At 36.7% G+C, this 25,382-nt stretch overlaps 1 protein-coding gene across 1 annotated transcript; it reads right to left on the bottom strand.

Annotated features, from left to right (window-relative positions):
* Positions 1-473: 473 nt before the first annotated feature.
* lad1 (ladinin) lies at positions 474-22,622 on the bottom strand. Its single transcript, XM_079802236.1, has 14 exons — positions 22,421-22,622; positions 21,326-21,445; positions 20,438-20,729; positions 11,248-11,327; positions 10,882-11,050; positions 9,414-9,500; positions 9,064-9,107; positions 6,338-6,380; positions 6,169-6,212; positions 5,994-6,060; positions 5,435-5,563; positions 5,242-5,319; positions 1,574-1,660; positions 474-1,490 (listed from the first exon to the last, which is right to left on the bottom strand). The coding sequence occupies exons 1-13, from the start codon at positions 22,456-22,458 to the stop codon at positions 1,589-1,591; spliced, it is 1,263 nt and encodes a 420-aa protein (XP_079658362.1). The 5' UTR covers positions 22,459-22,622; the 3' UTR covers positions 474-1,490; positions 1,574-1,588.
* Positions 22,623-25,382: the final 2,760 nt, after the last annotated feature.

Here is a 25,382-nt window from a genome sequence, read left to right as displayed (position 1 = left end):
CTACTAATAATCATAATTATTTTCCCCACTTGTTTGTAAAGCTGTATTATTGTTATTATCATTATTATTAGTAGTAGTAGGATTGTTGTTATTTATAGTATTTGATGAATAGAATATTAATAAAAATGAAGTATGCTTTAATTATTCATAATTTTGTTCAAATACATATTTCTTATTTTCACAATATCAGACCTACTTTATTTCAGCGTTTTTATTTAACATTTAATTAAACATATTTCTTCTAGCATGTCATACTGAAAACATGAGACAACATAACCACTGGTGTAAATAATAATGATAATAATAATAGCAATTCAATTACTCACACTTTAGTTTAGGGTCCAATTCTCACTATTAACTATGACTTTTGCCACAATAAACTCCTAATTACTGCTTATTAATAGTTCATAAGGTAGTTGTTAAGTTTAGGTATTGGGTAGGATTATGGATGTAGAATAATGATCATGCCGAATAAGGCATTAATATGTACTTTATAAGTACTAATAAACAGCCAATATCCTAGTAATACGCATGATAATAAGCCGTTAATTGTGAGACTTGGACCCAAAACTAAAGTGTTACCCAATTTATTGTTTTTGTTAATTATAATGACAACAATAACCATACTATTATTATTATCATTAATGTTAATAATAATAATATATAATTTTGTAACAAATTCAGATTCTCTCAGGCCTGCATCATTAAAAATGGATTATTATTCATCATTTAATTGCCAATATCTCTTCAAGCATGTCATTACAGAAAACACAAGACAGCATAACCACTGGTATAAAAAAAATGTATTAATCTACAAGATAACCCTTCTGGGCGGAAAAGATAATTACACGACAGGTCTTTCAGTTTTCCCCAAGAAAAAAAAAAAAAAGGGAAACTTGGTTGAGTTGGAATGGATTGAAGTCAGTTAGAAAAGGGCTTGATAGGACACATTGACATTCAGTTATTAAATTACATTTCCTTATTGAAGGCTCCGGCAAGTTGAAACAACAGCAGCGCGAGCATAGGTCAGCTTCAGCGTATGATTTTCATCAAGCTCATTACAGGTTCATTGAAACAGACATTCATGATATTACAGTTGTACCTTGGACTGTTATGAGTTATGGCTGAGGTCATGCCTCTTTCTCATAATAACTTATCAATAGTGCAAAAAGTTCCAAGGGAGTTGCGGTGTCTGGCACCAACACAAAGAGGCAGTGTGGTCATATTCCTGCTGAGAAACACAGCTTGTGATGTTCAATTTCTGTGTTTTACCAATAAAGACACTGTCGCATTCCACAATCCATCAGTACACACATTCTTAACGATACAACCAATTATGTAAGCCTTGAATTTACCCCAATAATGTAAATCAGCACTATGCCTTAAAAGTGCTGAGGAATTAACCACATAAAAAAGCAGAAGGAAAAGGAGTTTAGAGACAATCTTTGCTTCTGAATGTCTGAAAGAGTCGATCATGCTTCCTTCAAAATCTGCAGAGACAAATGATCAAATGAATCACATGAAACCATGAAAAAAATACTGATGATGATCACAATCCTACTATATGTCTCACTTTGCCTTGAGAATATCACTTGTGGTCCTGGTCTCCTTCTCTTTCAAACAAACTTTTCTTAATGGAGATGTTCACATGTCTCAGATCCTGAGAACAAATGACAAAAAACACCAGGGTATTGTATTAGTGACTTATGAGAGATACCATATAATAATGAGTTATGCTATAATTATTAATACATTACACTTATTGTCATAATATCACACCTGCATCATTTCAGCGTTTTCATTTAACATATATTTTTTTCCAGCATGTCATACTGAAAACATGAGACAACATTGGTGGAAATAATAATGATGATAATAATAATAACAATTCAATTATTGTTCACACTTTAGATTAGGGTCCAAGTCTCACTATTAACTATTAACTACGACTTTTGCCTCAAATTCCTAATTACTTCTTATTAATAGTTATTAAGGTTGTTAAGTTTAGGTATTGGGTAGGATTAAGGGATATAGAATATGATCATGCAGAATAAGGCATTAAATATGTGTTCTGAATATTTTAGTATTCCATATTTTAAGTGTGTAACTCATTCAGTCAAGTCAAATTTTCAGCATTATGAAATATCAATGTGACAGAACATAGCGGTCTGCAATCTGATTGGGTGAGTCACCTCAAAATAAAAAATTGTATTCCAATGCTATTTTCATAACAGTTGAGCAAACAGACAAACAGTACATAGTTGCAATAATTCGTAATGTTCCTAAAAATAATACTTTTCTTCGTGATAAATAAAGTTGACTATAGCAAAGAAAACGACAGGAAATACTGATTTGAATGCAGCATGTTCTTCACCTGAACTTGTGCTGTTTACATTAGATGGTTTGGCACGATGAAAAAGGTTGTTTGAGGACATGTGGAGGCATAATGACGTGCCATAAATAATGTCTCAAACTTATCATTTCATAGGTGCATACTACTCCACATTCATAAGATGCATGCTACATATTTGTGGTGACTAATAAGGTCAAATGAGTGCACGAAAGTGTCTCAGTGCAAAGTGTAATACTGCCACCAAGCCAAAGTCTGGAGAAGAACAGTGTTCGATGATATCGTGTAGAAGAGGAACCTTCCAGGAAATTAAAAACCATGAAAAGGGTCACATAAAAAAGTAAATAAAATTACTTTTTTATGTCAACCTTTTCATAATCCCTGTTTTGCTTTAATTCTTCATGGCAGAGATTCAAAGAGTGTGCTGAACACATTCCTCAGAGGTTTAGGTCCATGTCATAAAACCCTCATGCAGTTGCTGCAGATTTGTCGGCTGCTCATCCATGATGTGAATCTCCCATTCCAGCACATCCCAAAGCTCTATTGGATTGAGATCTGGTGACTGTGAGGCCATTTTAGTTCAGTGAACTCACCGTCATGTTCAAGAAACCAGTTTGAGATGATTTGAGCTTTGAGACGCCACATTATCCTGCTGGAAGTATCCATCAGAAGATGATACACTGTGGTCATGAAGGGATGGACATGCTCAGCAACAATACTCAGGTCGGCTGTGGCGTTTAAACAATGCTCAATTGGTACTAAGAGGCCCAAAGTAACCTTTACTTGCTTTAAAAGGTTCCTTAGTCACTTCTTGGGTCACCTGGAGACATTTTAAACATCTCTTTATTGATTTCTTAATGTCCATTAAAGTCCAGGAAAATAAAGTTGATCACAGTTTGTTTATTAATCTTGAATGTTACAATAATCTAAATAAATGGACCCACTTTATATTAGGTGGCTTTAACTACTATATACTAACATTTAAATGAATAATTTGATACAATGCACTTATTGTGTACATACATGTTTTTACATAGTACTTACATTTTTAAAAAATACCTGTATGTAATTACATCTGTTATTAATTTATGTAGTTACATTTGTAATTACACTGTTGACCCTACCCTTAAACTTACCCATACCACCACACCTGTCCCTAACTTTACCCGTATCCCACCTCAATATCAGCACAAGTGTTTTGCAATGCAATATGAACACAATAAGTACATTGAACTTATGTTTTGATGTAAGTACATAGCAGTTAAGGCCACCTAATATAAAGTGGTACTTAAGTAACTTAACGTTATAATTAAAGCACAACTGTAAATTATAAGAGCACCTAAACGTAAAAGGAGAAAGGAGAAAGAAGATCTAAAGACTGTGTGCTCCCAGGAGAACACGCCATCTCATTAAACACCTGAGGCTTTATCATATGGTTCGTCCTGTAGAGGGCACACACAGCCTCTAGAAAACATACAAGTAAGAAGGGAAAATCTTAACACAATATGGCATAACCTATAAATGGCCCAAAGTGTGCCAAGAAAATATTTCCATTACACCACCAGTATCCTGAACTGTTGATACAAGGCAGGATGGATGCATGCTTTCATGTTGTTTACACCAAATTCTGACTCGACCGTCTGAATGTTGCAGCAGAAATCCAGACTCATCAGACTCAGTTTTGGTGTCCCGTGTGAACTGTAGCCTCAGTTTGCTGTTCTTATCTGACAGGAGTGTCACCGGTGTGTCTTCTGCTGCTGTCGCTCATCTGCTTCAATGTTGGACGTGTTGTGTGTTCAGAGATGCTCTTCTGCAGACCTCAGTTGTAGCGAGTGGTTATTTGAGTTACTGTTGTCTTTCTATCATCTGAAGCAGTCTGTTCATTCTCCTCTGACCTCTGGCATCAACAAGGTATTTTCACCTACAGAACTGCCGCTCACTGGATAGTTTCTCTTTTTCAGACCATTCTCTGTAAACCCTTGAGATGGCTGTGTGTGAAAATCCCAGTAGATCAGCAGTCTCTGAAAAACTGAGACCAGCCCGTCTGGCACCAAAAGCAGGCCACGGTCAAAGTCCCTTAAATCAGCTTTCTACCTCATTCTGATGCTCAGTTTGAACTTCAGCAGATCATCTTGACCATGTCTAGGAGTTGCTGTCATGAATTCGGAGGTCAAGTCAACACCTCAAACTCGTTGTGCTCCTCAAACCATTCCTGAACCATTTGCATTGTGGCAGGCGCATTATCTGCTGAAAGAGCCACAGCCACCAGGGAATACCGTTTCCATGAAAGGGTGTACATGGTCTGCAACAATGCTTAGGTAGGTGGTACGTGTCAAAGTAACATCCTGATGGATGGCAGGACCCAAGGTTTCCCAGCAGAACATCGCACAAAGCATCACTGCCTCCACCGCCTTGCCTTCTTCCCATAGTGCACCTGGTGCCATGTGTTCCCCAGGTAAGCAACGCACACGCACCCGGCCATCCATGAGATTTAACTTCTTGGGCAATTTGAGCTCCAGTAGCTCATCTGTTTGATCAGACCACATGGGCCAGCCTTTGCTCCCCACATGCATCAATGAGCCTTGGCCATGACCCTTCAAACACATCAACTTTGAGGACAAAATGTTCACTTGCTGCCTAATATATCCCTCCCACTAACAGTTGCCGTGATGAAGAGATAATCAGTGTTATTCACTTCACCTAGTCATAATGTTATGCCTGAACTGTGTATATTCAAATAGAAAACAGTTATTTTAAATTGTAATAATATTTCACAATATTACTGTTTTTACTGTAGCTTTGATCCAGCAGTGATGAGCAGAAGAGACTTAATTTTAAACTTTTGAACGGTAGTGTATAAGCTAATATCTCCTACATAATGCATCACTTACCGAAGGGCTTTGAGATGTTTTCTTCTGAACCCAGCGATTAATCCGATCAGATATCCCTGAAGAAAAACTGCGAAATTCCTAAAACAAAGTAAATGATATGACCAAATGACTGAATGATCGATTAAGATGAGCTTAAATACGTCTCTAAAAAAAATCAAACACATTTGTTTTCTGACACTGAAATGGTCATGACCTGTTTGGAGAACACCTGGCTTTTCTCTGATCCCTCCTGTTCTTTCTCAAACAGCTCCCTCTTCCTTGACACCTCATCCACTAAAAACGCAATCTTAGGAACTGTTGGGGATTTGGATATTTCCCATTTCTGAAAGTCGGAGAGAGAAACAAAATCCATTCCTTAAGCACGATTTCTTAGTCTTACATTCATCAATATCTGGCACGGTTCACAAAAGGACCTGAAACTCAATGAAATTATGAGGTGCTTAACATTTTATTATACATTTTATTTCAATGTAATATTATATCAGCTCTTTTTTTCACATTTCTTTATTATTTGCAATTATATTAGCAACATGCCAAGATACAGAATAAATATTCAAATGAAATAGATTCAATCTATCAAATAAAAAAATTGCAACTTTTCATGCTTTTTCAAGTTAATTTTCTGTTAGATAAGTTTATCACAAAATATGTAATAGTTCTCACAATAACAAAAAAACATTTGTGCAATTTGCATTATCTAAAAAAATGTCTGTGATCTGTCATTTCAGATGAAGCTGTGATGAGATTCAGACCTGTGAGGCTTGAGCCAGTCGTTCCATTTTCTCCTGAATGGAGCGGGATGATAATCTTTGTCGAGAGCTTTTGAAACATCACAGATTAATTCAACACACCATTATTTTACTGCTGCTAAAACAGAGACTAATAGCTCACTATGAATGTGGTAAATCATACAGACAACACTCTCACTTTCTCTGAAATGGGGTCTGCTGTTCCTCCTCTTGGTTGGGGCTCTGTGGGCCACAACATCCACAGTAAATTTGTGAGTTCATCAATATGGGATTGAGTCTGGACTGAAGGGACGCTTTTGTGAATATATACTGCAGGTTTACAGTAAATTTGTCTTTGATAGCTTTACCTTATCGGATTCCAAGGTCTTCGCTGCGATCCGCACACTGGCACTGTGGATCAGATTGAATGTTAATAGAAGGAAAGTCCGTGCAGATTATTATCACTCATGACTGGAGAAGCTTCATTACTGAATGCCATTATGTAAAAAACAAAACAATGTGCAACAATTCTACAACATTTATTAATAGCTCTTAATGTTTTTTTTGTACATACTAATACATTTTTAATAAACATTTTACATGTTAATATATTATCTGCAAACAATGACAACACGCTAACCAACATTAATAAAGGATGTAAAACATAAGATACTGTATAATGTCTTATCAGCATGAACTAACGTTAACATATAGAACTTATTTTAAAAAGCTACCATATTCAAAAAGTAATCACATTTTCTGAAGGTGTATAAAATGCAGAATTAAAATGATTAAAGATGTACAGTATTTTAGCCGTTTTAGTGGGCACAACAGTACACTTTTACAGCAGATTTTACTTAATCATTGTTTTTTTAATGCATTAATTAAATCATTCAATCACAGTCTGTACATGTATATAAAGAGTTAGCATGTTCCCCAAATATAAACAGATATTTGTGAAGTGGGACATGGCACAGCTGTTTGTTATTGCCTAAGGTGACAGTCTGATGAAAATTAAGCTTTTTGTAGCAATATCTGTACAAGTATATAGCTGTTTGGTCAAGGTAAATCTTCATACCGTTGCATTTAAACATTAGGAACATGCATGTGGTTCGCACCTGGCAACACATTGAGACGGGTGTATGTTTTTTGCAAGTTTCAGCCCGACACAGTTATAATTTTCCCGTCCAGCGCCACATTGTTTAAATAGCAAATGCGCTCGCGCCCATCAGTTCGCCCATGGGCATGCTGGTCTGAAAACCAGGTGTGTTCAGGCACATTGTTGGTGCGTTGCTATTTTGAGGAACTGAAAACGACTGCGCCATTGACCAACAAAAACCTGTTTTGTCTTTAAAGGCCGCGTTAGTAATATACGTGGGTACACAACGCGCGTATATTACGAGTCACTCCCGCATAACTGAAAGTGGGCAAAGCGGTGGGTGCTGGTTGCTGAAACCACGCCCGCCTAGCTCGACCATAGTGGCAATCCACCTGTCACTTAATTACGCAGAACTTTAAGGCTTAATATAATTTAAACAGATTAGTCTGTGTTGGCTTCAAGAGACCGCAGGAGATTGCCGCTTGCTTATTACACACACAGGGATGCGCAGCAGCACACAAACATCTTTAAATATAAAAAATAAAAGGATTCCTCTTTGGAGAAGCGTTCAGTCTTTTCGCTCGCAAATTCCACCATGTAAATGGCGAATCATTGACCGATTTTTCCGTCGTTAAACTAGCAAAAGTGGATTCTGACACGCCTTAAAAGGATTAGTTCACTTTTAAATAAACTTTTGCTGATAATTTACTCAACCCCATGTCATCCAAGATGTCCATGTCTTTCTTTCTGCAGTCGAAAAGAAATTAAGGTTTTTGATGAAAACATTCCAGGATTTTTCTCCATGTAATGGACTTCAATGGGCCCCAAACGGTTCAAGGTCCAAATGACGATTTAAACAATACCAGACGATGAATAAGGGTCTATCTTGCGAAACGATTGGTCATTTAAAAAAAATAAAAAGTTTATGTTTTATAAGCACAAATGCTCGTCATCCAAGTGCAGCGCGAGCAACCACAGTTTCAATCGCTCAGGATTGTGTATAGGAAATCTATGAAAAGTCAAACATTTCTGTCCTGATGAAAATGTTCTTTTAGGCTTTCTAATATTAAAACACCGTCACGCGTGACCTTTTCAATGTAATTGCGTATTACGTGACGTCACGAATGCGCATCACAGAACAGAGCAAGGCGGCATTTGTGCTTATAAAAGGTAAACGTTTTTTGTTTTTTTTTAATGATCGATCGTTTCGCTAGATAAGACCCTTATTCATCGTCTGGTATCATTTAAAGCCCTTTGAAGCTGCACTGAAACAGTTTGGTGCCCATTGAAGTCCACTATATGGAGAAAAATCCTGGAATGTTTTCATCAAAAACCTTAATTTCTTTTCGACTGAAGAAAGAAAGACATGGACATCTTGGATGACATGGGGGTGAGTAAATTATCAGCAAAAGTTTATTTTAAAGTGAACTAATCCTTTAAGTGCACCTGCACCATGCGCTTCAGACCATGCGCTCAGATCATTAAAATACGTCCCTAGGTGTTTCCAAACTTTTGACAGGCACTGTACATTAATACATTTTCATTTTGCAATTAACATTACATTCAGTTCGCACTCAAGTATATTCTTATAAGTAATTTTTTTTAATGGTACAAATTTGTATTCTAGTTAGTTGCTTAAAAACTTTAGCGATACCCGGTAACACTTTATTTTACAGTGTCCTTGTTACATATGTTACATGTACTTACCATAGTAATAACAGTAAATTATGCATAATTACATGCAACAAACCCTCAACCGAACCCTAATCCTACCCTAACCCTACAGTAAGTACATGTAGTTAATATTACTGAGTACTTAAATATATAAGTGCACTGTAACAATGACACCTTAAAATAAAGTAAAACCCAATACCCTTGTGAAAAAGAAGTACATGTTAGCATAATTTTAAAAAGAGTACTTATTATAATTTTAAGTTAAAGAATTGCACATGCACATTTCAATCTGTGTGTGTGTGAGTGTGTGTTGATCAGTACCTTCTCTGTAACGGCATGTTTCCTACCTCCTTCTTCTTCATCATCTGAAACAGATTATGGCAGTGAGGCACGAAGCAATACTGTCTTATCTGCTCTGTGTTCAGTTAGTCAAATATTTAACAAATGAGTCCTCCCTTTCAGCACATGACATAAATAATGAAAAGCAGGTTTTTGAATGCCCTTGCTGTATTTAACTATATGACATAGCACTTGCAGGTTATTATTGACACAAGAACATATGACAGGCTTGCTCTTCTGTCCATCTGCAATTCAAATGTTGACACTTTATGTAATATTTAATCTTACTTAATTATCTCTGATGTATTTATATAGTAAAATGAGAGCTTTACCCTGAAGGACGCCGTTCTGGAGCTCTGCCGTGTGAACGCAGGTTTCGCAGCTGGTTCGAAATTGCTCGGTGACCCATTTTCATGTCTCTGTGCATACATGCAAACAAAATAAGCCGGTGAGAGAATGCATAATGTTTTACACAAATATAGTTAATAAATAAATGATAAATAACATCTTTTTAGATCTCTAGAAGTGGCCCAAATTATTCTGGAGTTAATTCAGTTGTAGAATGTGGTTGTACAGAATGGAACTAAGGAGACAGAAGAGACTCGGTGCCCTTGTGAAAAAGAATTTTAACATTTTAGCTCTACTTTAAATAGAATATACTTATGAATGTAATATTTACAGAAATTAAATAAAAATGAATTATATTAAAAATGTATATTGAATGCAATTAGTTGAACTTGAGTGCTTTTTTGACCCACTTAAGTACATTTTAGTCTTTATATGAGATTCCAGTTACACTTTATTTTAAGGTGTCATTGTTACAGTGTAATTATACATTTAAGTACTGAGTAATATTAAGTAACTACATGTACTTACTATAGGGTTAAGGTTTGGTTTAGGGTTAGTTGCATGTACTTATGCACAATTTATAGTTATTACTATAGTAGCTACATGTAACAATGACTCTGTAAAATAAAGTGTTACAGAAATTTAATAATTACTTCTATTGTATTCTATTGATCTTCTAAAATATACATGAATGCCATATTGAAATATAATTTGTAATTACACTTTCGTAATAAAGTTGCAATTTAGTTTACATTTACTTTAAATGTAATATTGAATTATATACTATATTTATATTTTATAAACACTAAATAAAGTACTTTACATGTGCTTTAGTATGTTAGTCAACACGTCAAAATAAGTGAAAATATAAAAAAATAGTTCCGTTACTACACGTACATACTATAGTAATTACAGTAAATTATGCATAATTACAAGTAACTAACCCTAAACCAAACCCTAACTGTAACTCTATAGTAAATACATGTAGTTAAGTACGTACAATGTAAATATGTCACTTTAAAATAGTGTAACCACAAACTTTGTATTTGACATTATTAAATCTTTAAATGCACTTAAGTTGCCTTTTATTTTATTAATAATATATTATCTGCAAGTGCACTTGTTTTTCACATGGGTGAGTATGTTGCCTCGTTGATCCTCTTGATAATTTATCATATCTGTGAAAATCTCCTGCTTCTGTTGGCCACAGGTGCATTACAACTATTTCAGGGAATGTCATAGCGTCAGCGTTCCTCTAGAGGGAGCCATATTATCATTCTACTTCTGATGTACTTTGGTAATACTATGCTGTTCTTTGACGTTCCATATAAATGCCATTAGCATCATGGTATGACTATCATTGTACCATGGTATCGTCATAGTACTTTTTCTAGGGGAAACCATACTAAACAAAACAGCTGTGCTCTCTGTGGGAATCTGTGGCCGTCTCACCGCTGTGTCTCCATTCGATGTGGGGCTCATTGAGCCTGAGTGGGCGGGGCTGTGTGGTGACTCCGCCCCTTGACACTGAGGGGGCGGAGACCTGGGGCTCAGAGGAGAAACCAGTCTGCTGGTTGCTGTAGGGGATGTGGGACTCTTATCAAAGGAGATGGAGAGAGAGCTGATCAAAGGGAACAACAGAATGATATAATTTTGACAGAGAACAACAAAATTATATAATTTGAGCAGGGCAAAGATTGTGCTTTCATTATGGCAATCAGCAGAACTACAAACAGATCAATGTCTTCAGTGACAGAAATTATAAAAGAGCTGGGTTTATATGACTAATTCAAAAATGTATAATAGAAATGTAAGTACCTCACAAACTTTCGGGATGCTTTAGAGGGAGCTTGGGAGTTTGTTGATGTTGAATCTTGGTTCGTGGCTCCATTTTCTCTCTACAAAAAGACAAAAAATGCCATTATGTAACTGAAAATGATGCGATGTCAGAATTGTTAATATTGTGTTGATACAGATGGCTAGACCAGTGGTTCTCAACCTTTTTTCAGTGATGTACTCCCTGTGAAATATTAAGTACCCCCTAACCAGCGCAAAGCATTTTTGGTTGAAAAAAAAAAGAGTGTCTGATTTATTAAACTTTGGAACAGATAAACACAGACAAAATTCAAACATTTGAAGAAAAAAAAAAGAAACTATTTTGAACATTTTAAATGATGATAATCCATGACTAAATTTATTGCAAATATTTCTCATCACTAAAATGTAGTGATTCAAGCTAATGTAGTGAAACTGTGACAATATTTCTGAAATGGAAACCGGGGACATTTCCTATTTGAGTGGTCAAAATATCACTTGTTATTATATTTTAATATAATAGGACAATACATTTTTGAATGTTTTTGTTGTCGTTGTGGAGTCCCTATATTATTATTAACATTAATAATTATTATGATTTAGTTTGATTATTAGGATTTTTGGTCTGGATTTAATACAATAAAAAAACACACAAAAAACCCCCAATGAAAACAGTTAATGGTAAGCTAACCATTGTAACATGAATGAACAAAAACACATTACAAAAATAAAGCATAAATATGATAAATAAAACTATTCAACAAATATTGTAACATTTTATAATTGTATTTAAGTTTATACTATATAAATTACTTTTTTTACTTCAAAGGTTTTGTTACATTTAAGCTTGAAAATAATTCCTACTATCCTTAATTGGTCTTGTTATTTTGCATTTTAGGCTTATTTTAAGCAGAAAGCATATGTATTCTGCACATGTATTGGTTGCAAGTGTAATTGTTTGGGCTTAGGGTTTTTATATTTAAGTTATAGTTCAGATGTGTGGTAATCACTGCGTTGTGACTGCAGAACTTTTGGGGACAAAACAATCCCGCACCTGTTGAGGCTCTGTTATAATGCACATACAAACAATATTACTTTAAATTAAAAACGAATAGTTAGTATGTTACTACCTCGAAAGCGGTATTTGACGCTCTGTCTGCTGTCGACTCGGTACGTTCTTCTTGAAGTAGTAGCGGCGCGCGTGCGTAGCTCACAGCGCCATCTGCTGGTGAAAATAATCACTACACGATTGCTCCTATAACCAGCAGCTGCTGTATTTGGGCGCTTTTTTTCCAATATATCTGCGGATTGGTTGGAACGAGCTGTATAAATGGGTACATTTCCGGGGACAACTCCAGTTGGAGACAGAACATTAAAAACTGGGACTGTCCCCGGGAAAAAGGGACGTCTGGGCACCCCATCGCTGATCCAAGTGATTGACAGGTGATGCCGGGCGGCATATGAGAGGTTGGGTCAAACCATCCTGGTATGGGGGAGTCTCTGGGTTTTTAGGATAATGAAATTGAATAGCCTACTGAATACAAAAATTCATTTTATGAATTTATACTTATATTTTCCTGAAATATTTATTAAATAATTATTTTTAAAGAATTTTTCATGGATCCTACTTTTAAATATATATAGGCTATATTTTAAAATCTCACGTACCCCCTGGAGATCCTTCAAGAACCCCCAGGGGTACGCGTACCCCCATTTGAGTACCACTGGCCTAGATGGTATACAGGATTGCTTTGTGTTAGAAATGAGTCAAGATAGCATTTGTTATTAAGTAATAGATAATTACTGTGCAGAATCACATTATGTGCCTCATTATTGGAGAGTTTCATTGCCAGGGGTTTGTTTTTAACTCGGCTGTTACATAACAGGAATCTTGTTTTGCACTGTTGCAGATTTGCAATGCGATCTTATCTTTTGGTTTGCATCCATCAAATTCCACATAAAACAGAAAGAAAAATCAATGAGATTAAATATCTTTCGTTTGTATAGTTGTAGTACAGTTAATTGATTGGATTATGCAAACATGGGCATTATCACAAGGTTGTTTGATATATAAACGACTTTTTTAACTATATTCTGATATATACACTACCGTTCAAATGTTTTGGGTCGGAGATATTTTTTTTATGTTTCTCAAAGAAGCCTTTTATGCTCACCAAGGCTGCATTTATCTGATCAAAATACATGTAAAAAATATTGTGAAATATTTTGCTATTACAATTTAAAAGAACAGTTTTCTTTTGTAAAATATATTTTATAATGTAATCCTGTGATCAAAGCTGAATTTTCAGCATCATTACATGATCCTGCACAAATCATTCTAAAATGATGAAACCGTGAAACTTTGATTAAAAAGATCAAAATATCAGCATATGAAATAAAAATCTTTAGTAGCACATTATCAATGTTAATATATTTGTGTACTTTCGGACATGCAATTTTTGAGAAAATCTAAGTTTATCTAAGGCCCTGTTTACACCTGGCATTATCGGATCACAAGTGGACATGGGAGACACATTCCCGTTTACTCCTGGTGTTTTAATCCATTTCTTTTGTCCACTTTCAACCTTCTGTCCTGATTTCTTCTAGGGAAGGTCATATGGGCGGCTAAATGTATGGGCTTTTTTCAGATCTTTTGATCTAGTGGACAAAAAAAGCTTGCGCAATTTACATATGAACGTGTCCACAGACAGAAAAACACACGGAGAGCATCAGCTTTAGTTTCTGCTCTGACAGCCGCAAGACCAGCCGAACGCTGTGAGTGTGTGTTTGAAATCAGGAATGGTGAGAGAACATTGTTTTTGGTAGGTTTTTCATCTTCAAACCAAACTTGGGTCTTCAGCCGACAAAGTTTAAATCCCGTCTGGCTAGCGCGCTTCACATAATGTTTACGCATTAAGTGGAGAGTAGGCAACTTTGAACACATTCGATCAAATGAGTGAGTGAAAGTGACGTGTGACCCACCCAGTAGTGAGCACCAACAGTAGTGAACACACACACACAGTGAACACACACCCAGAGCAGTGGGCAGCCATATTGCTGCGGCGCCCAGGGAGCAGTTGGGGGTTTGGCGCCTTGCTCAAGGGTCTCACCTCAGTCGTGGTATTGAGGGTGGAAGAGGGTGCTGGTTATTCACTCCCTACAGTCGTAGGGGCACTTTCAACTACCTCTGGGCATGGTCGAAAGTGGACAAACTCAAAACATTTTAGACCCTGTTTACACCTGTATTTAGTGTCACCCACTTGTGATCCAATCGACCAAAACACATCTTAACATCAGAGCTGCGTTCAGCCCCGACAAAACAGTGCAGAAAAATTTTTTTTAAAATGGAAACGGTGGTGCGTTGAACACCTTGTTCTGATGATGCAAGAGTTGCAACTATGGCAGCTGAGAAGGCCATTCTTTGGGTTCTTTTTGAAGAATTTTCGGAGCCTGATGAAATCGATATAAATACGTGTTTAATACAGCAAAATACACTCTATGTTACAGTCACTGCCCTTGCCGTGAGAACATCCCAATCCAGTGAAGGGATTTGTGGAAACTGTGGTTCCTAATTATTGTGATCCAACATTTGCCTTGCATTTCAGGATGAAAAGTATGATCTATATGATCTTATTATTTTTATTGTGAGCATTAGGCTTATCATTATTGCTGATCAAAGTTATGCTATGATATTGTAATATTTACCGTTATATAATCAGAGGAGTACACTCTCAAAAAAAAAAAAGAGTACAAAATTGTACCTTTTAAGGTACAAGTGGCCGTCACTGGGGTGGTACCCTTAAGGGTACATTTTTGTACCTCTAAGTCAGGGGTAGGCAAGTTCGGTCCTAGAGAGCTGATGTCCTGCAGAGTTTAGCTCCAACCCTACTAAGCTACAACAGTATAAAATTCATGGCTCCCAGTATGCATTGCAGCATTAAGTATGTCACCATTGTTGAGATTCATATGGTGATTCTTGATATCTGTGTGCATCTAAACTTTTTTCTCCCTAGAATGTATTTAAAAATCAAAATTCAGAATGCCTGATCTGTGGTAAGAAAGTATTGTTAGTGAATATTATTTATTAATATTTTTGGTCAGTGATGAGTTTAGTCAAACACTTTACTTCATGACAGTTTTTGTTTATGACTTCTTTAGATTTGAACAGATTATGTGTTTTATTAACACTGTAACAAAAACCACAAACTCGCATAAAAAGCCAAGAGTTAAACTGCCCAACTAAATAAAACACGTATTTCCAATAAAACCGACATCTAAACCTCTGTTAATTCATTCTCAATAAGAGCTTCTATAGAGGTCTTTCAAGGTTGGAGCCAAACTCTACAGGACAGCGAACTTGCCTGCCAATTGTTTAATTGTACCATAAGGACCAATTGTGTACCTTTAAATGTACAGTTATACGTTTTGTTCCCCAAGGAACAAAATTGTACCTCCACTATACCTTTTTTCTGAGAGTGTATAGAAAAGTTTATGAAGTCACTCCGCAATACAATAGCAAAATATATAAGTGTAGTATTTTTATGGACCCATTGTGCGAGCTGTCTCTTTAATACCGCATGGTTTATATAAAAGTTGCTGCTGATTGGGCTGACATTTTGACACACCCACCAAACAAGAGGAAACGTATCTCGAACCCCGTTGCACACCTTTTCCAGGAAACATGTCGTTCATCCCGGAAACCATTATTAAAACCATTGTAGTTCCTTCATTAAAAGGAACACCTATTTATTGAATCTTCAATAGTCCTTTAGCATTACTGTGCATATTGATACAGGTTGTTGGCTGGGATCTTTGTTTTTAAACCTCTCACAGGACACTTCAGAAGTGGGTCAAATGACTTAATGTTCTCTCATGTCTTGGTCCTGTAGGTGTGTGTTAAATGGAAACTGGGCCTCCCGCAGCTCTTTCTGTTAATCCTGTAGATGATTCATTACACACTCTACAGGTGGTAACAGGAGACGACTTCAAAGCAAGCAGATGACCTCTGACCGCAAGCCACATGACGAAACCTGTCAGATTTACACTGCGTAGAAGTGACAACTTACAGTCTCCGAGTGGATAACAGAGAAGGGGATTTTGTTATTAATCCATTGCAAAACAAGTTCACTTTAACTTTTCTGTGAATGACAAACGTAATGAGCCGATGAAGTCTTTTGACTTCCATCAGCTTGATACAACATGACAATTTAATTGCCACTGGCCTACTATAAATAGAACCTAATGGGTAATGCTACAATGTCATTTGCAACATTAATATTCCCCTGCTGGGCGAACTGATGCATAACCCTTTCAAAAAACGAGATCCCAGCCAGGTCAAGTTGCAGCCTTTGCGCAAAGAATATTTGCTAAGTTGGTTTATTTTAAAGAGGATATTCACAGTTGCTGCTAATGGCAAAATATTTGTTCTACCAACAAATGCCCCACCGTACCAAGCCCAATAGTAATAGTGACAGATTTAAAATGCCCCATGGCCATTACACTGGCTGTTGAGTCCAGTAGAGTCTGAGGTGAAGTCCCCGTGAACCGGAAGTTGCAACCAACTTTACTTCAGTGTTGTGACGAATTTCCAAGTGACAAGGAATATTGAATAGAGGGCGGGTTTTATTTTAGCGCACCTCCTCTCCAGCCTTCATACCAAACTGAAAGTTTGAGAATTGCTTAAGGATATTCAACCCAAGCGTCAAACTGACGTCATGAGAGAAGGAACGCCATTCCAGAGCGGAAGCTAATTTTCAGATTTTGATTAAAGATTACCATGACAAACTTTTTTTTTCTGTGTATTAACTTGCATGGATCCATTTTTCACCACAAGACTAGCAATGTGCGCTAACAAAGTAAATAGGGTCAATTTTGATTTCATAATGACTAGAATAAAGGATTCGTTCAACCAAATATTCTGCCAAAAGTTCTGTCATGATTTACTCACCCAAGATACAATTAAGATACAAATTAAGATATTTGAAATGAAACCTGAGTTTCCAGGTAACCAGAAGTTCCAAAAAGGTCATAAAGGCATTGTAAAAATAATTCATTGAGTGGTTTAATCCAAGTCTTGTGAAGAGATTTGTAAATATCTTAACTCTTTCCCCGCCATTGTCGGGATTTTCTGTCATTTATGACACAACGGTTTCCCACCATTGACAGTAGGCAATCCATACGGTAAGTGCCGCTATTATGCATCTTCTGAAAGAGTAGAGAATCTCAGAAAAAAAAAAAAAAAATGAAGAAGCAGAAACAAGTGATAGAAGTGTTGTAAAATGTAATCATCAAATATCAAACAGCATATAAATCAAAACTGCCTAATGTTACTGAATAAAATGTCAACCAGGGATGAGCTATAGGACAGTGAAGCTTTGGGGGTGTTGATGGACTCGATCTACTCCATCTATGTTTGATCATCACTCTGAATCTGATCCAGACGAAGTCTTTGACAAAACATGATTTGCTCTGCTTTTTGTTCAAAATGTTGTTGTGTTTTTAAATGAAACGTACCCATATTCAAGTTGATAAAAAAGACTGCATAAGCTAGAATAAAAGGTGTTTTTTTTTTTTTTTTAAAGCAGAGGCTCTGTTCTTTCCTTTGATATATTGTGTGTTCAAGGGGTCATCGGATGCAAAATCCACTTTAATATGGTGTTTGCATATAAATGTGTCTTTGCAGTGTGTGGGCACAACCACCCTACAATGATAAGAATCCATTCACTCCTTTTTTAATCCTCAAAAAGCCTAAACACTCTCAATAATCAAGCCGTTTTAATTTTCTGAGCAATATGATGTCATATTGCTCATGCTCCGCCCACGACCATATTAGCCATATTAGCATATTTCCACCCTCAGCCAGTAGTACACTGTCCGCTGAAGAGAGGGGTGGGTGAGCAGTAGCTCATTATCATTTAAAAAGACATGCACCGAAACAGGTCGCTGTGAACAGAGCTGATTTTGAGGAGGTAAAAAGGGTGTTGTTTTACACAAACATTGAGGAATTTTAACCATAGTATGTTACAGACTTTACATGAAGACCCTAAAGAATCATACCAACTTGTGGAAAATGGGCATCCGATGACCCCTTTTAGATATGTTGAAAGTTTTGAGAAAATTATTAAAAATGCTGGTGCAGACTGGCTACTTTAAAGGTCCCATGATGTGGATTTTTATCATTTTATAATGTTTCTTGAGGTGTACTTATATTGTTAGTATGATTTTCTACATCATAAAATGTCATAATTTAGAAATAATAGGCATTTTTCTATCCTGATTTTAGCCCTCAGACTTGAATGCACTGTTTGAAGGGGCGTGTCAGATGTGAGACTTCAGTGAAAACGCCCACTGCTGTGATTGGCTGACATCTTTGCATTTGAAATGCGTATTACATGTGGAACCCCTCTCGAATACTTTTACTCCGTTTTTTTTTACTATTACAGCCGTCGAGATGAACAAATCGTGAAAGTGTTGATAAAAGCATTATTTTTAGATCTTTTCCCATCACATGAAAGGCTGCAGTGATGAGCATTGAGTACACAGAAAGTCTGTTGATCGCGTCAATGCAGTGATCTCGTCATTGCAGCGCGTTTTCTCTCACAAAATGCTTTCACCACAACTAACAGCAAACACAATATCGACATGAATACATAACGGCAGTTTGGGCATGTGTGCAGATACACTCGCGGTGTGTGATTGACAGCTCCGAACATTATAAAGAGAGTGTTCGTTGACCGCCCTCTGTAATTTAATCAATTTAGATTTGCTTCATGCTACTAGAAACAATGTGAAGTTGATCGTTTAGTCCAGGGGTGTTCAATCCTGCTCCTGGAGGGTCACTGTCCTGCAGAGTTTAGCTCCAACCTCAATTAAACACACCTGTACCAGCTAATCAAGGTTTTTAGTCATACTAGAAACTTCCAGACAGGTGTGTTGAGGCAAGTTGGAGCTAAACTCTGCAGGACAGTGGCCCTCCAGGACCGACTTTGGACACACCTGGTCACTGGCATAAACGGTATTAAACGATTTAGAAAGAAAGTCTGTGTGAACTTGAATAATTAGCTACACATCAGAAATCACTGATCACAGATCAGGCATTAATGAACACTGTTACTCACTGTTTGTGGCAGTGCTCAAAGGTAGAGCAGGACACCTAGGGCTTGGTTTACACCTATCGCCATTTCTAGCCACTTGGGGACCATAGACAGGCTAGGGGAACTCATATTAAATGTTAAAAAAACGCATAAAGTGACATTTTCATGTCATGGGACCTTTAAAAATAAAAAATAAATAAAACACTGGCAGAGAAAGAGTTAATAAGTCTCAAAAAAAAAATTTCTTTGAAGAAGCAGGGTTTTCAAAACCTGGATATGGTAGCCTAATTTTAAAAGTGTGATTTCACTTCAGAAGTGTGAATTCTAGACCTGGAAAAGTCATAACAATTAAAAAATCCTAGAACTCCATGGGGACTTTTTTCTAATTATGATCTAAAATATTTTATCAGGTAGAAATTGTAATAAATATATATATATATGAGTAGTATTCGCACATCCAAATGTTACTTAAGCAGGTGCTCGATCAAAAGAAAACTGAGCTGAAATGCAAAAGAATGGCACATTGCTATTTCTGCTCCAAAAGAAGTTTAATAATCACAAATGACTACAAAACATTGCAATTTATATAAATATTAACAACTTTTTCCATGTTGATATAAAAGTTGTTGTATGATTGTTGTTATCTTTGCCTATGTTGCAATTTATTAAACTTCTTTGGGACCAGAAATAGCAGTGTGCCGGTTCTTTTATAATTAAAAATTTTTTTTTTTAAATTCATAACCAGTAAATCATGATCAATTGAAAAGTAATGTAACTGTATTGGTTTGAAAGAGTGAAGAACATCCAGGTCCTCAAACGTATGGAATTTAGATTTTTTTTGGAATCAGTGTGTGCATTCACACACATCCCGTAAAGACATGGGATGGGATGTGTAATTGTTCACACATGATGCGTTCCAGGACTGATCCCGACAATTTTACTAGGTCCCCATCCCGGGACATGTTTGCGTTCACATAAGGCAATTTTCTGGGATCAATGTTCTGTGTGAAAGGGGCTTAGGAGTGTCTGGCTTTTGAATATTGTTGTGGACAATGGTGGATCTTAGAATCAAAGTCAGAACTTCTCTAGTGTTTTCCTACCTTCTCTTGTGTCTCTGGGTCTCTGGAGTTGGTGGGAGGTTCAGGTGACATGAGGGTCTCCACGAAGTGCTGAATGTTCTTGTGGTGGTCCTCGTCCTGCTTTTCCCCCGGCAGCTTCACATGGGGCTCCGCATGCAGGCGCCCCCCCTCCTCTTCCTCCTTATTCTTCCTCAGCGTTTCAACGTGCCTCATCCTCCGGCGTTCATCACGGACTCGCAACATCTCCACAAAGTCCATCTGCAGCTGGGCCAGACCGCCACCGGAGTCACTATCATCAGCAGGCCCGCTAACACTGGAAATATTATATTAGCGCATGTTTATATAATGTCATGTTGGCTTTTTCGCATTTATTTTCCATGCATTCATACTGGGTTTAATATATTAAGTGGTTAAGAAGATTTGACTACTACTTCTTTTTCACAAGGGGATACCGACTTTTTTAGACACAGCTTTATTAAATGTGCATGACCTTTTTCTTCCATGCAAGCCTTCCTGTTCCCTTCCATGGGGGTCAGAATTTGATTGTCTTTGTACTTTGATAGATTCATCACCCTTTTAAGCCACTGGGAGACATTCTGGTACATGAGATTAAACTGTACTTGCAAACGTTCATGCATGGTATTATGAGAGCACATTACAATATTACATGTAGATCCAATTGATGTTCACTTTTATGATACCATAAACCTTTATCTAAAGTTTTCTGAAGTGCTCATCCTTACGTTCTGTAAGGTCGATTGCTTCATGCAAATATTTAACATAGAGTTTGCATCAGTCTTATCAATTCAAAGCTGATCCGTTCTTAAGCAAGCTGAAGTGGACATACAGTAAAAAGCATAAATACGCAATTAAAGTTGTGTTTTCGGCATCCTTTTATTGTTCTCGCACCTACTGGTTTGTGGTTCGGTCTCTTCACTTTCATCCGAGTCTGCTGTAGACTCCCTGGTCTTCCTCCTCCTCTCTCTCTCCACCTCTTCCTCATCCTCCACAGTCCACTGTCGAGCAAGCCTGAAGATCAAACACAGAACACATTTGAAATGCATCGATATTAAACATAGAATTATAATACTCCAGCATTAACCATTCAGACTTTCCCAATATATACATACATGGTTCTCGGTATTCCACTTTTCTGTGACTATTGATGTTGATGACGGACGGATAGATAGATAGATAGATAGATAGATAGATAGATAGATAGATAGATAGATAGATAGATAGATAGATAGATAGATAGATAGATAGATAGATAGATAGATAGATAGATAGATATTTTCATTGCACTTATTAAAAAAAATTATTCAGGCAAACTAAAACAAAATGGCACCGACATTCTGAGCTACTGACTACTGAAATCCATCCCGTCAGTCTTTTTGAAAGTATGAGAAGATGCATTGCGATCAAAGGTCTCGATGATGTATCCCAGAGGTGGACTATTGTATTTCAGTTTGAAAACAGTGTTTCATTGTGCAATAACAGGTTTTTCAAGCTCTGTTTTGGTTAAAGGATACTCACTGCCTTGAGTCTGAAAGCATGACATTAATTTCCATGAAGGTATTACTCTAGCTGTCAAAATAATCACAACCTGCATCACACACTTCAACTACATGTCCAGTCCTAATTACTTTCGGTTTTTATTTTAGTCATAAAGTTGTTATCAGATGGACATGACTTGCTACATATCAAGCTTAATGTAAATGTCCATTACAATGGAAGTGTTATTGCCGCGAGTGCTATTTTTATGGAAAAGGAAACTCGTCGTGTTTATTCTTTTCCAAGTTGCAATTCTTAAGTTTGGTGTTATTTTTGTCATACTTAAAAATGAAAAAACCCAAGTAAATAATAGCATTACAATGGTAGTTCTGGTAGTTTTTCAGTTAAACATCCATAGTATGAGCACCTGCTTCTGCAACCTGTCAGAAACCGCAAAACCATTAACCAGACTAAACAAAATAAACGCTTAATGTATTAAAAAATACTTACGTTGACAAAGCAGACCAGTTTTTCCGGCTAATGGACATTATATTTGTTTCTTTTATTGAAGTCGATTGGAGAGAGGTGTGTGAAGTCCTGCTCTCTTCTGTCTGTGTGCCACCTTTACCCCGCACCTTCGAGAGAGCCGCGTCACATGACCACCTTCCTCACCTCCCGCCGAGCGTTCCCATCATGTTCACTGTGTCAATACATCATTATTCAGTCGCTTCCGTATTTTTATCAACTCTGGCATCATGTTTAAGTCATTGAGCGGCTCTACACCGTGTGTGGACGACGGAGGAACACTGCAGTTACACGACAATCACCACGCTCCCTTTATCATTAACAAGCTGCTGCATGGTCTGCAAGTGTCAAAGCTATAGTTACCTCAAAGAAAGAAACCCCAAAAATATTGTTCAGTTAATGTCAAAAAGCTAGTAGCCAATAAAATAAATGGACAAAAATATATCAGAAGAAAACAACTAAAATATTATTAACCCTACTATTAGTAGCCTACACTTAAATGTGTACTAAATGTGGGCCAATTTAGTCCAAATCAGTATTGAAATAGTACACTTACATTGATATTAGTATAATTACTACATAATGTAGGCTATATAAAAATATACTTGAACGTTAAGTATACTTCATTTCATTAAATGTACTTGAATATTCTTTTTCATAAGGGTAGCCAAGAAAAACATTTAAAAAACTGGATTTGGATATTTGGATATTTTCATTCATTAGTAAAACAATATCCATACAATTATTTAACTTGCATGACCTGAAGTAGCTATTTCTCTTGTTTAATTTGATGCTTTGTATTTATGCTAATCTCAAACCCACATGCTAAAACGGTTAGCCTTGTTATGGTTGTTTGGGGGGATAGTTGTAACAGTTTATTAAAAATTTTACAACCAACCCCTATGATGATTCCAATGATTATCAATCACATCCTCTGTTGAGGCAGTTTCATTGCACATCGAAGGATTTATTCACATGTCTTCTTACCAGCTAAAAAATGATCTACCTCAATTGAACGCACAAGTTTTTTGTGCACATTATTAGAATTTATGCACATCTTGATGTTTCCATCCAGCGTTTTTAAGCAATATCTCAAAATTCACATATAGGTGGATCTTGGAAACATAGCTAGCGACTGAACCCTTATGTGACAGGATTACAGTACACTTACACACTGATAGAAAATTAATCATTGAGGCTGTAAGTGTAACAAAACAAAAAAATATATATTTTTTTACAAATAATTATTTGTTACTTTACTTTGATATTTTGAGTAGCTCGCTTAATCTGGGTTTGTAGCAAAACATTTTGTATAATTATATATTGCACTTCTTATCCTGACAAGGCTTTGTAGACATGTGCATTTCCATATGAAATGCTTTGCTCAATGAGCAAGTGTTTATAGCAGTATTGTGGTTTGTCTCTACGGCATACTGCTTATTACATATAATGAAATAGAACTAATGCAGGTCGTACGAAAGTGCTTTCACTTGAGTTATTTTTACGTCTAGTTTTCTTGACATTTACTCAGTTGTATTATGTTTCTGCTACACTATTTCACATTTACTTACATTTACATTTATGCATTTGGCAGACGCTTTTATCCAAAGCAACTTACAGTCCCTATTGCAGGACAATCCCCCTGGAGCAACATGGAGTAAAGTGCCTTGCTCAAGGACACAGTGACACAAGGACTGCTGGGATCGAACCAGCAACCTTCTGTTTAACCCACTGGACCACCATCTCACATTTAATTTGTGTTTACAAGGAAATTTGAGTTAAAATTACTTAAGGGTGCATGTTAAAGACATGTAAAGTCTATTAGTACAGTAGCTACATGCTGTACAGGCAATTTTTGCACTACATTTAAAGTGAATGCTTTTTTTGTCCGTTTAAATTGTTCATATTGTTAAAAAACAGTTTTTTCTTGGTTCTTCAATGATGTTTATGTGAAAATTGCATAGTGTGGGTGTTATTTCAGCAAATTACCTCTCAGTGTTACATCTATCCCCAGCTAGTGTGTAGTGGGGTAGATTGTAACAACGGAGCTCTTTGTATTTGACATGAACTCACATAATCTGTGATTATGTCCAAGTGAGTTATATTTGTAGCAGACAAATGCGGCTACACTGAGACAAATTTGAGACACTGAGTGATACTCAAACAAAAAGTAACCATAAACTGTATAAAACAAAGGATGTAGTGTCCGTGACGTCACCCGTAGGTTTCTGAAGAGCATTTTTGAAGCCCGAAGTGGGCGGAGCCGGCCAGCCATCTTGGCAGTGCATCACTCCAGGATCACCAAAAATGGGCAAAGAGGCGGGACGTGGGTGGAGCTGAGGTGCCTGGTTGCTGAAACTGCCTAGCTTGACCATAGCTCAATCCACCTGTCACTCAAGTGGCCACGGCCTTAATTAAGCAGAACTTTAAGGCTTAATATAATTTAAACGGATGAGTTTTAAAACAAAGTTGTCATGAAGGGCAAAATTAGCTAGACCAAAACAACTTTTTGCTTGGTTCCCCGGTCTCCCCCTACGTCGCAATACGTCATGCCGACGTTATCATAATATTTTTCGTCATATGGAATTATAATAAGTCTGTCATTGTAAGTGAGTGACTCAAAAAAACAAGAATAGTCCTGTTATTATAATCATCAATGGCTTCACTCACAGACATCGACATCTTCATTGCTTGTAATGGGAACACTTAATTTTCTTTTATGCTGTGTTGACTCAGTATTGAAGCAATCTAGTTTTGTCGCATTGCATCAGGTAGCAGTGAAGATTTGGGTGAAATGTGCTTGTTTTCAAAAGGATGTTACATTTTTGAAACATCTTCCATGATTAAATACACTGAAGAATGCAGTATTTTAGGTGAAGTCAAGCATATTATGTCAGTTATTCACAGTGGAATTTACTCTGCAGTTCAGAAACCATTGAAACTTAAG

Source organism: Gobio gobio, assembly GCF_949357685.1.
Source record: "Gobio gobio genome assembly, chromosome: 21".
NCBI classification, from domain to species: domain Eukaryota; kingdom Metazoa; phylum Chordata; class Actinopteri; order Cypriniformes; family Gobionidae; genus Gobio; species Gobio gobio.
The sequence above is the reverse complement of the archived record's forward strand: the minus strand, read 5'-3'. Positions and strand labels throughout refer to the sequence as shown.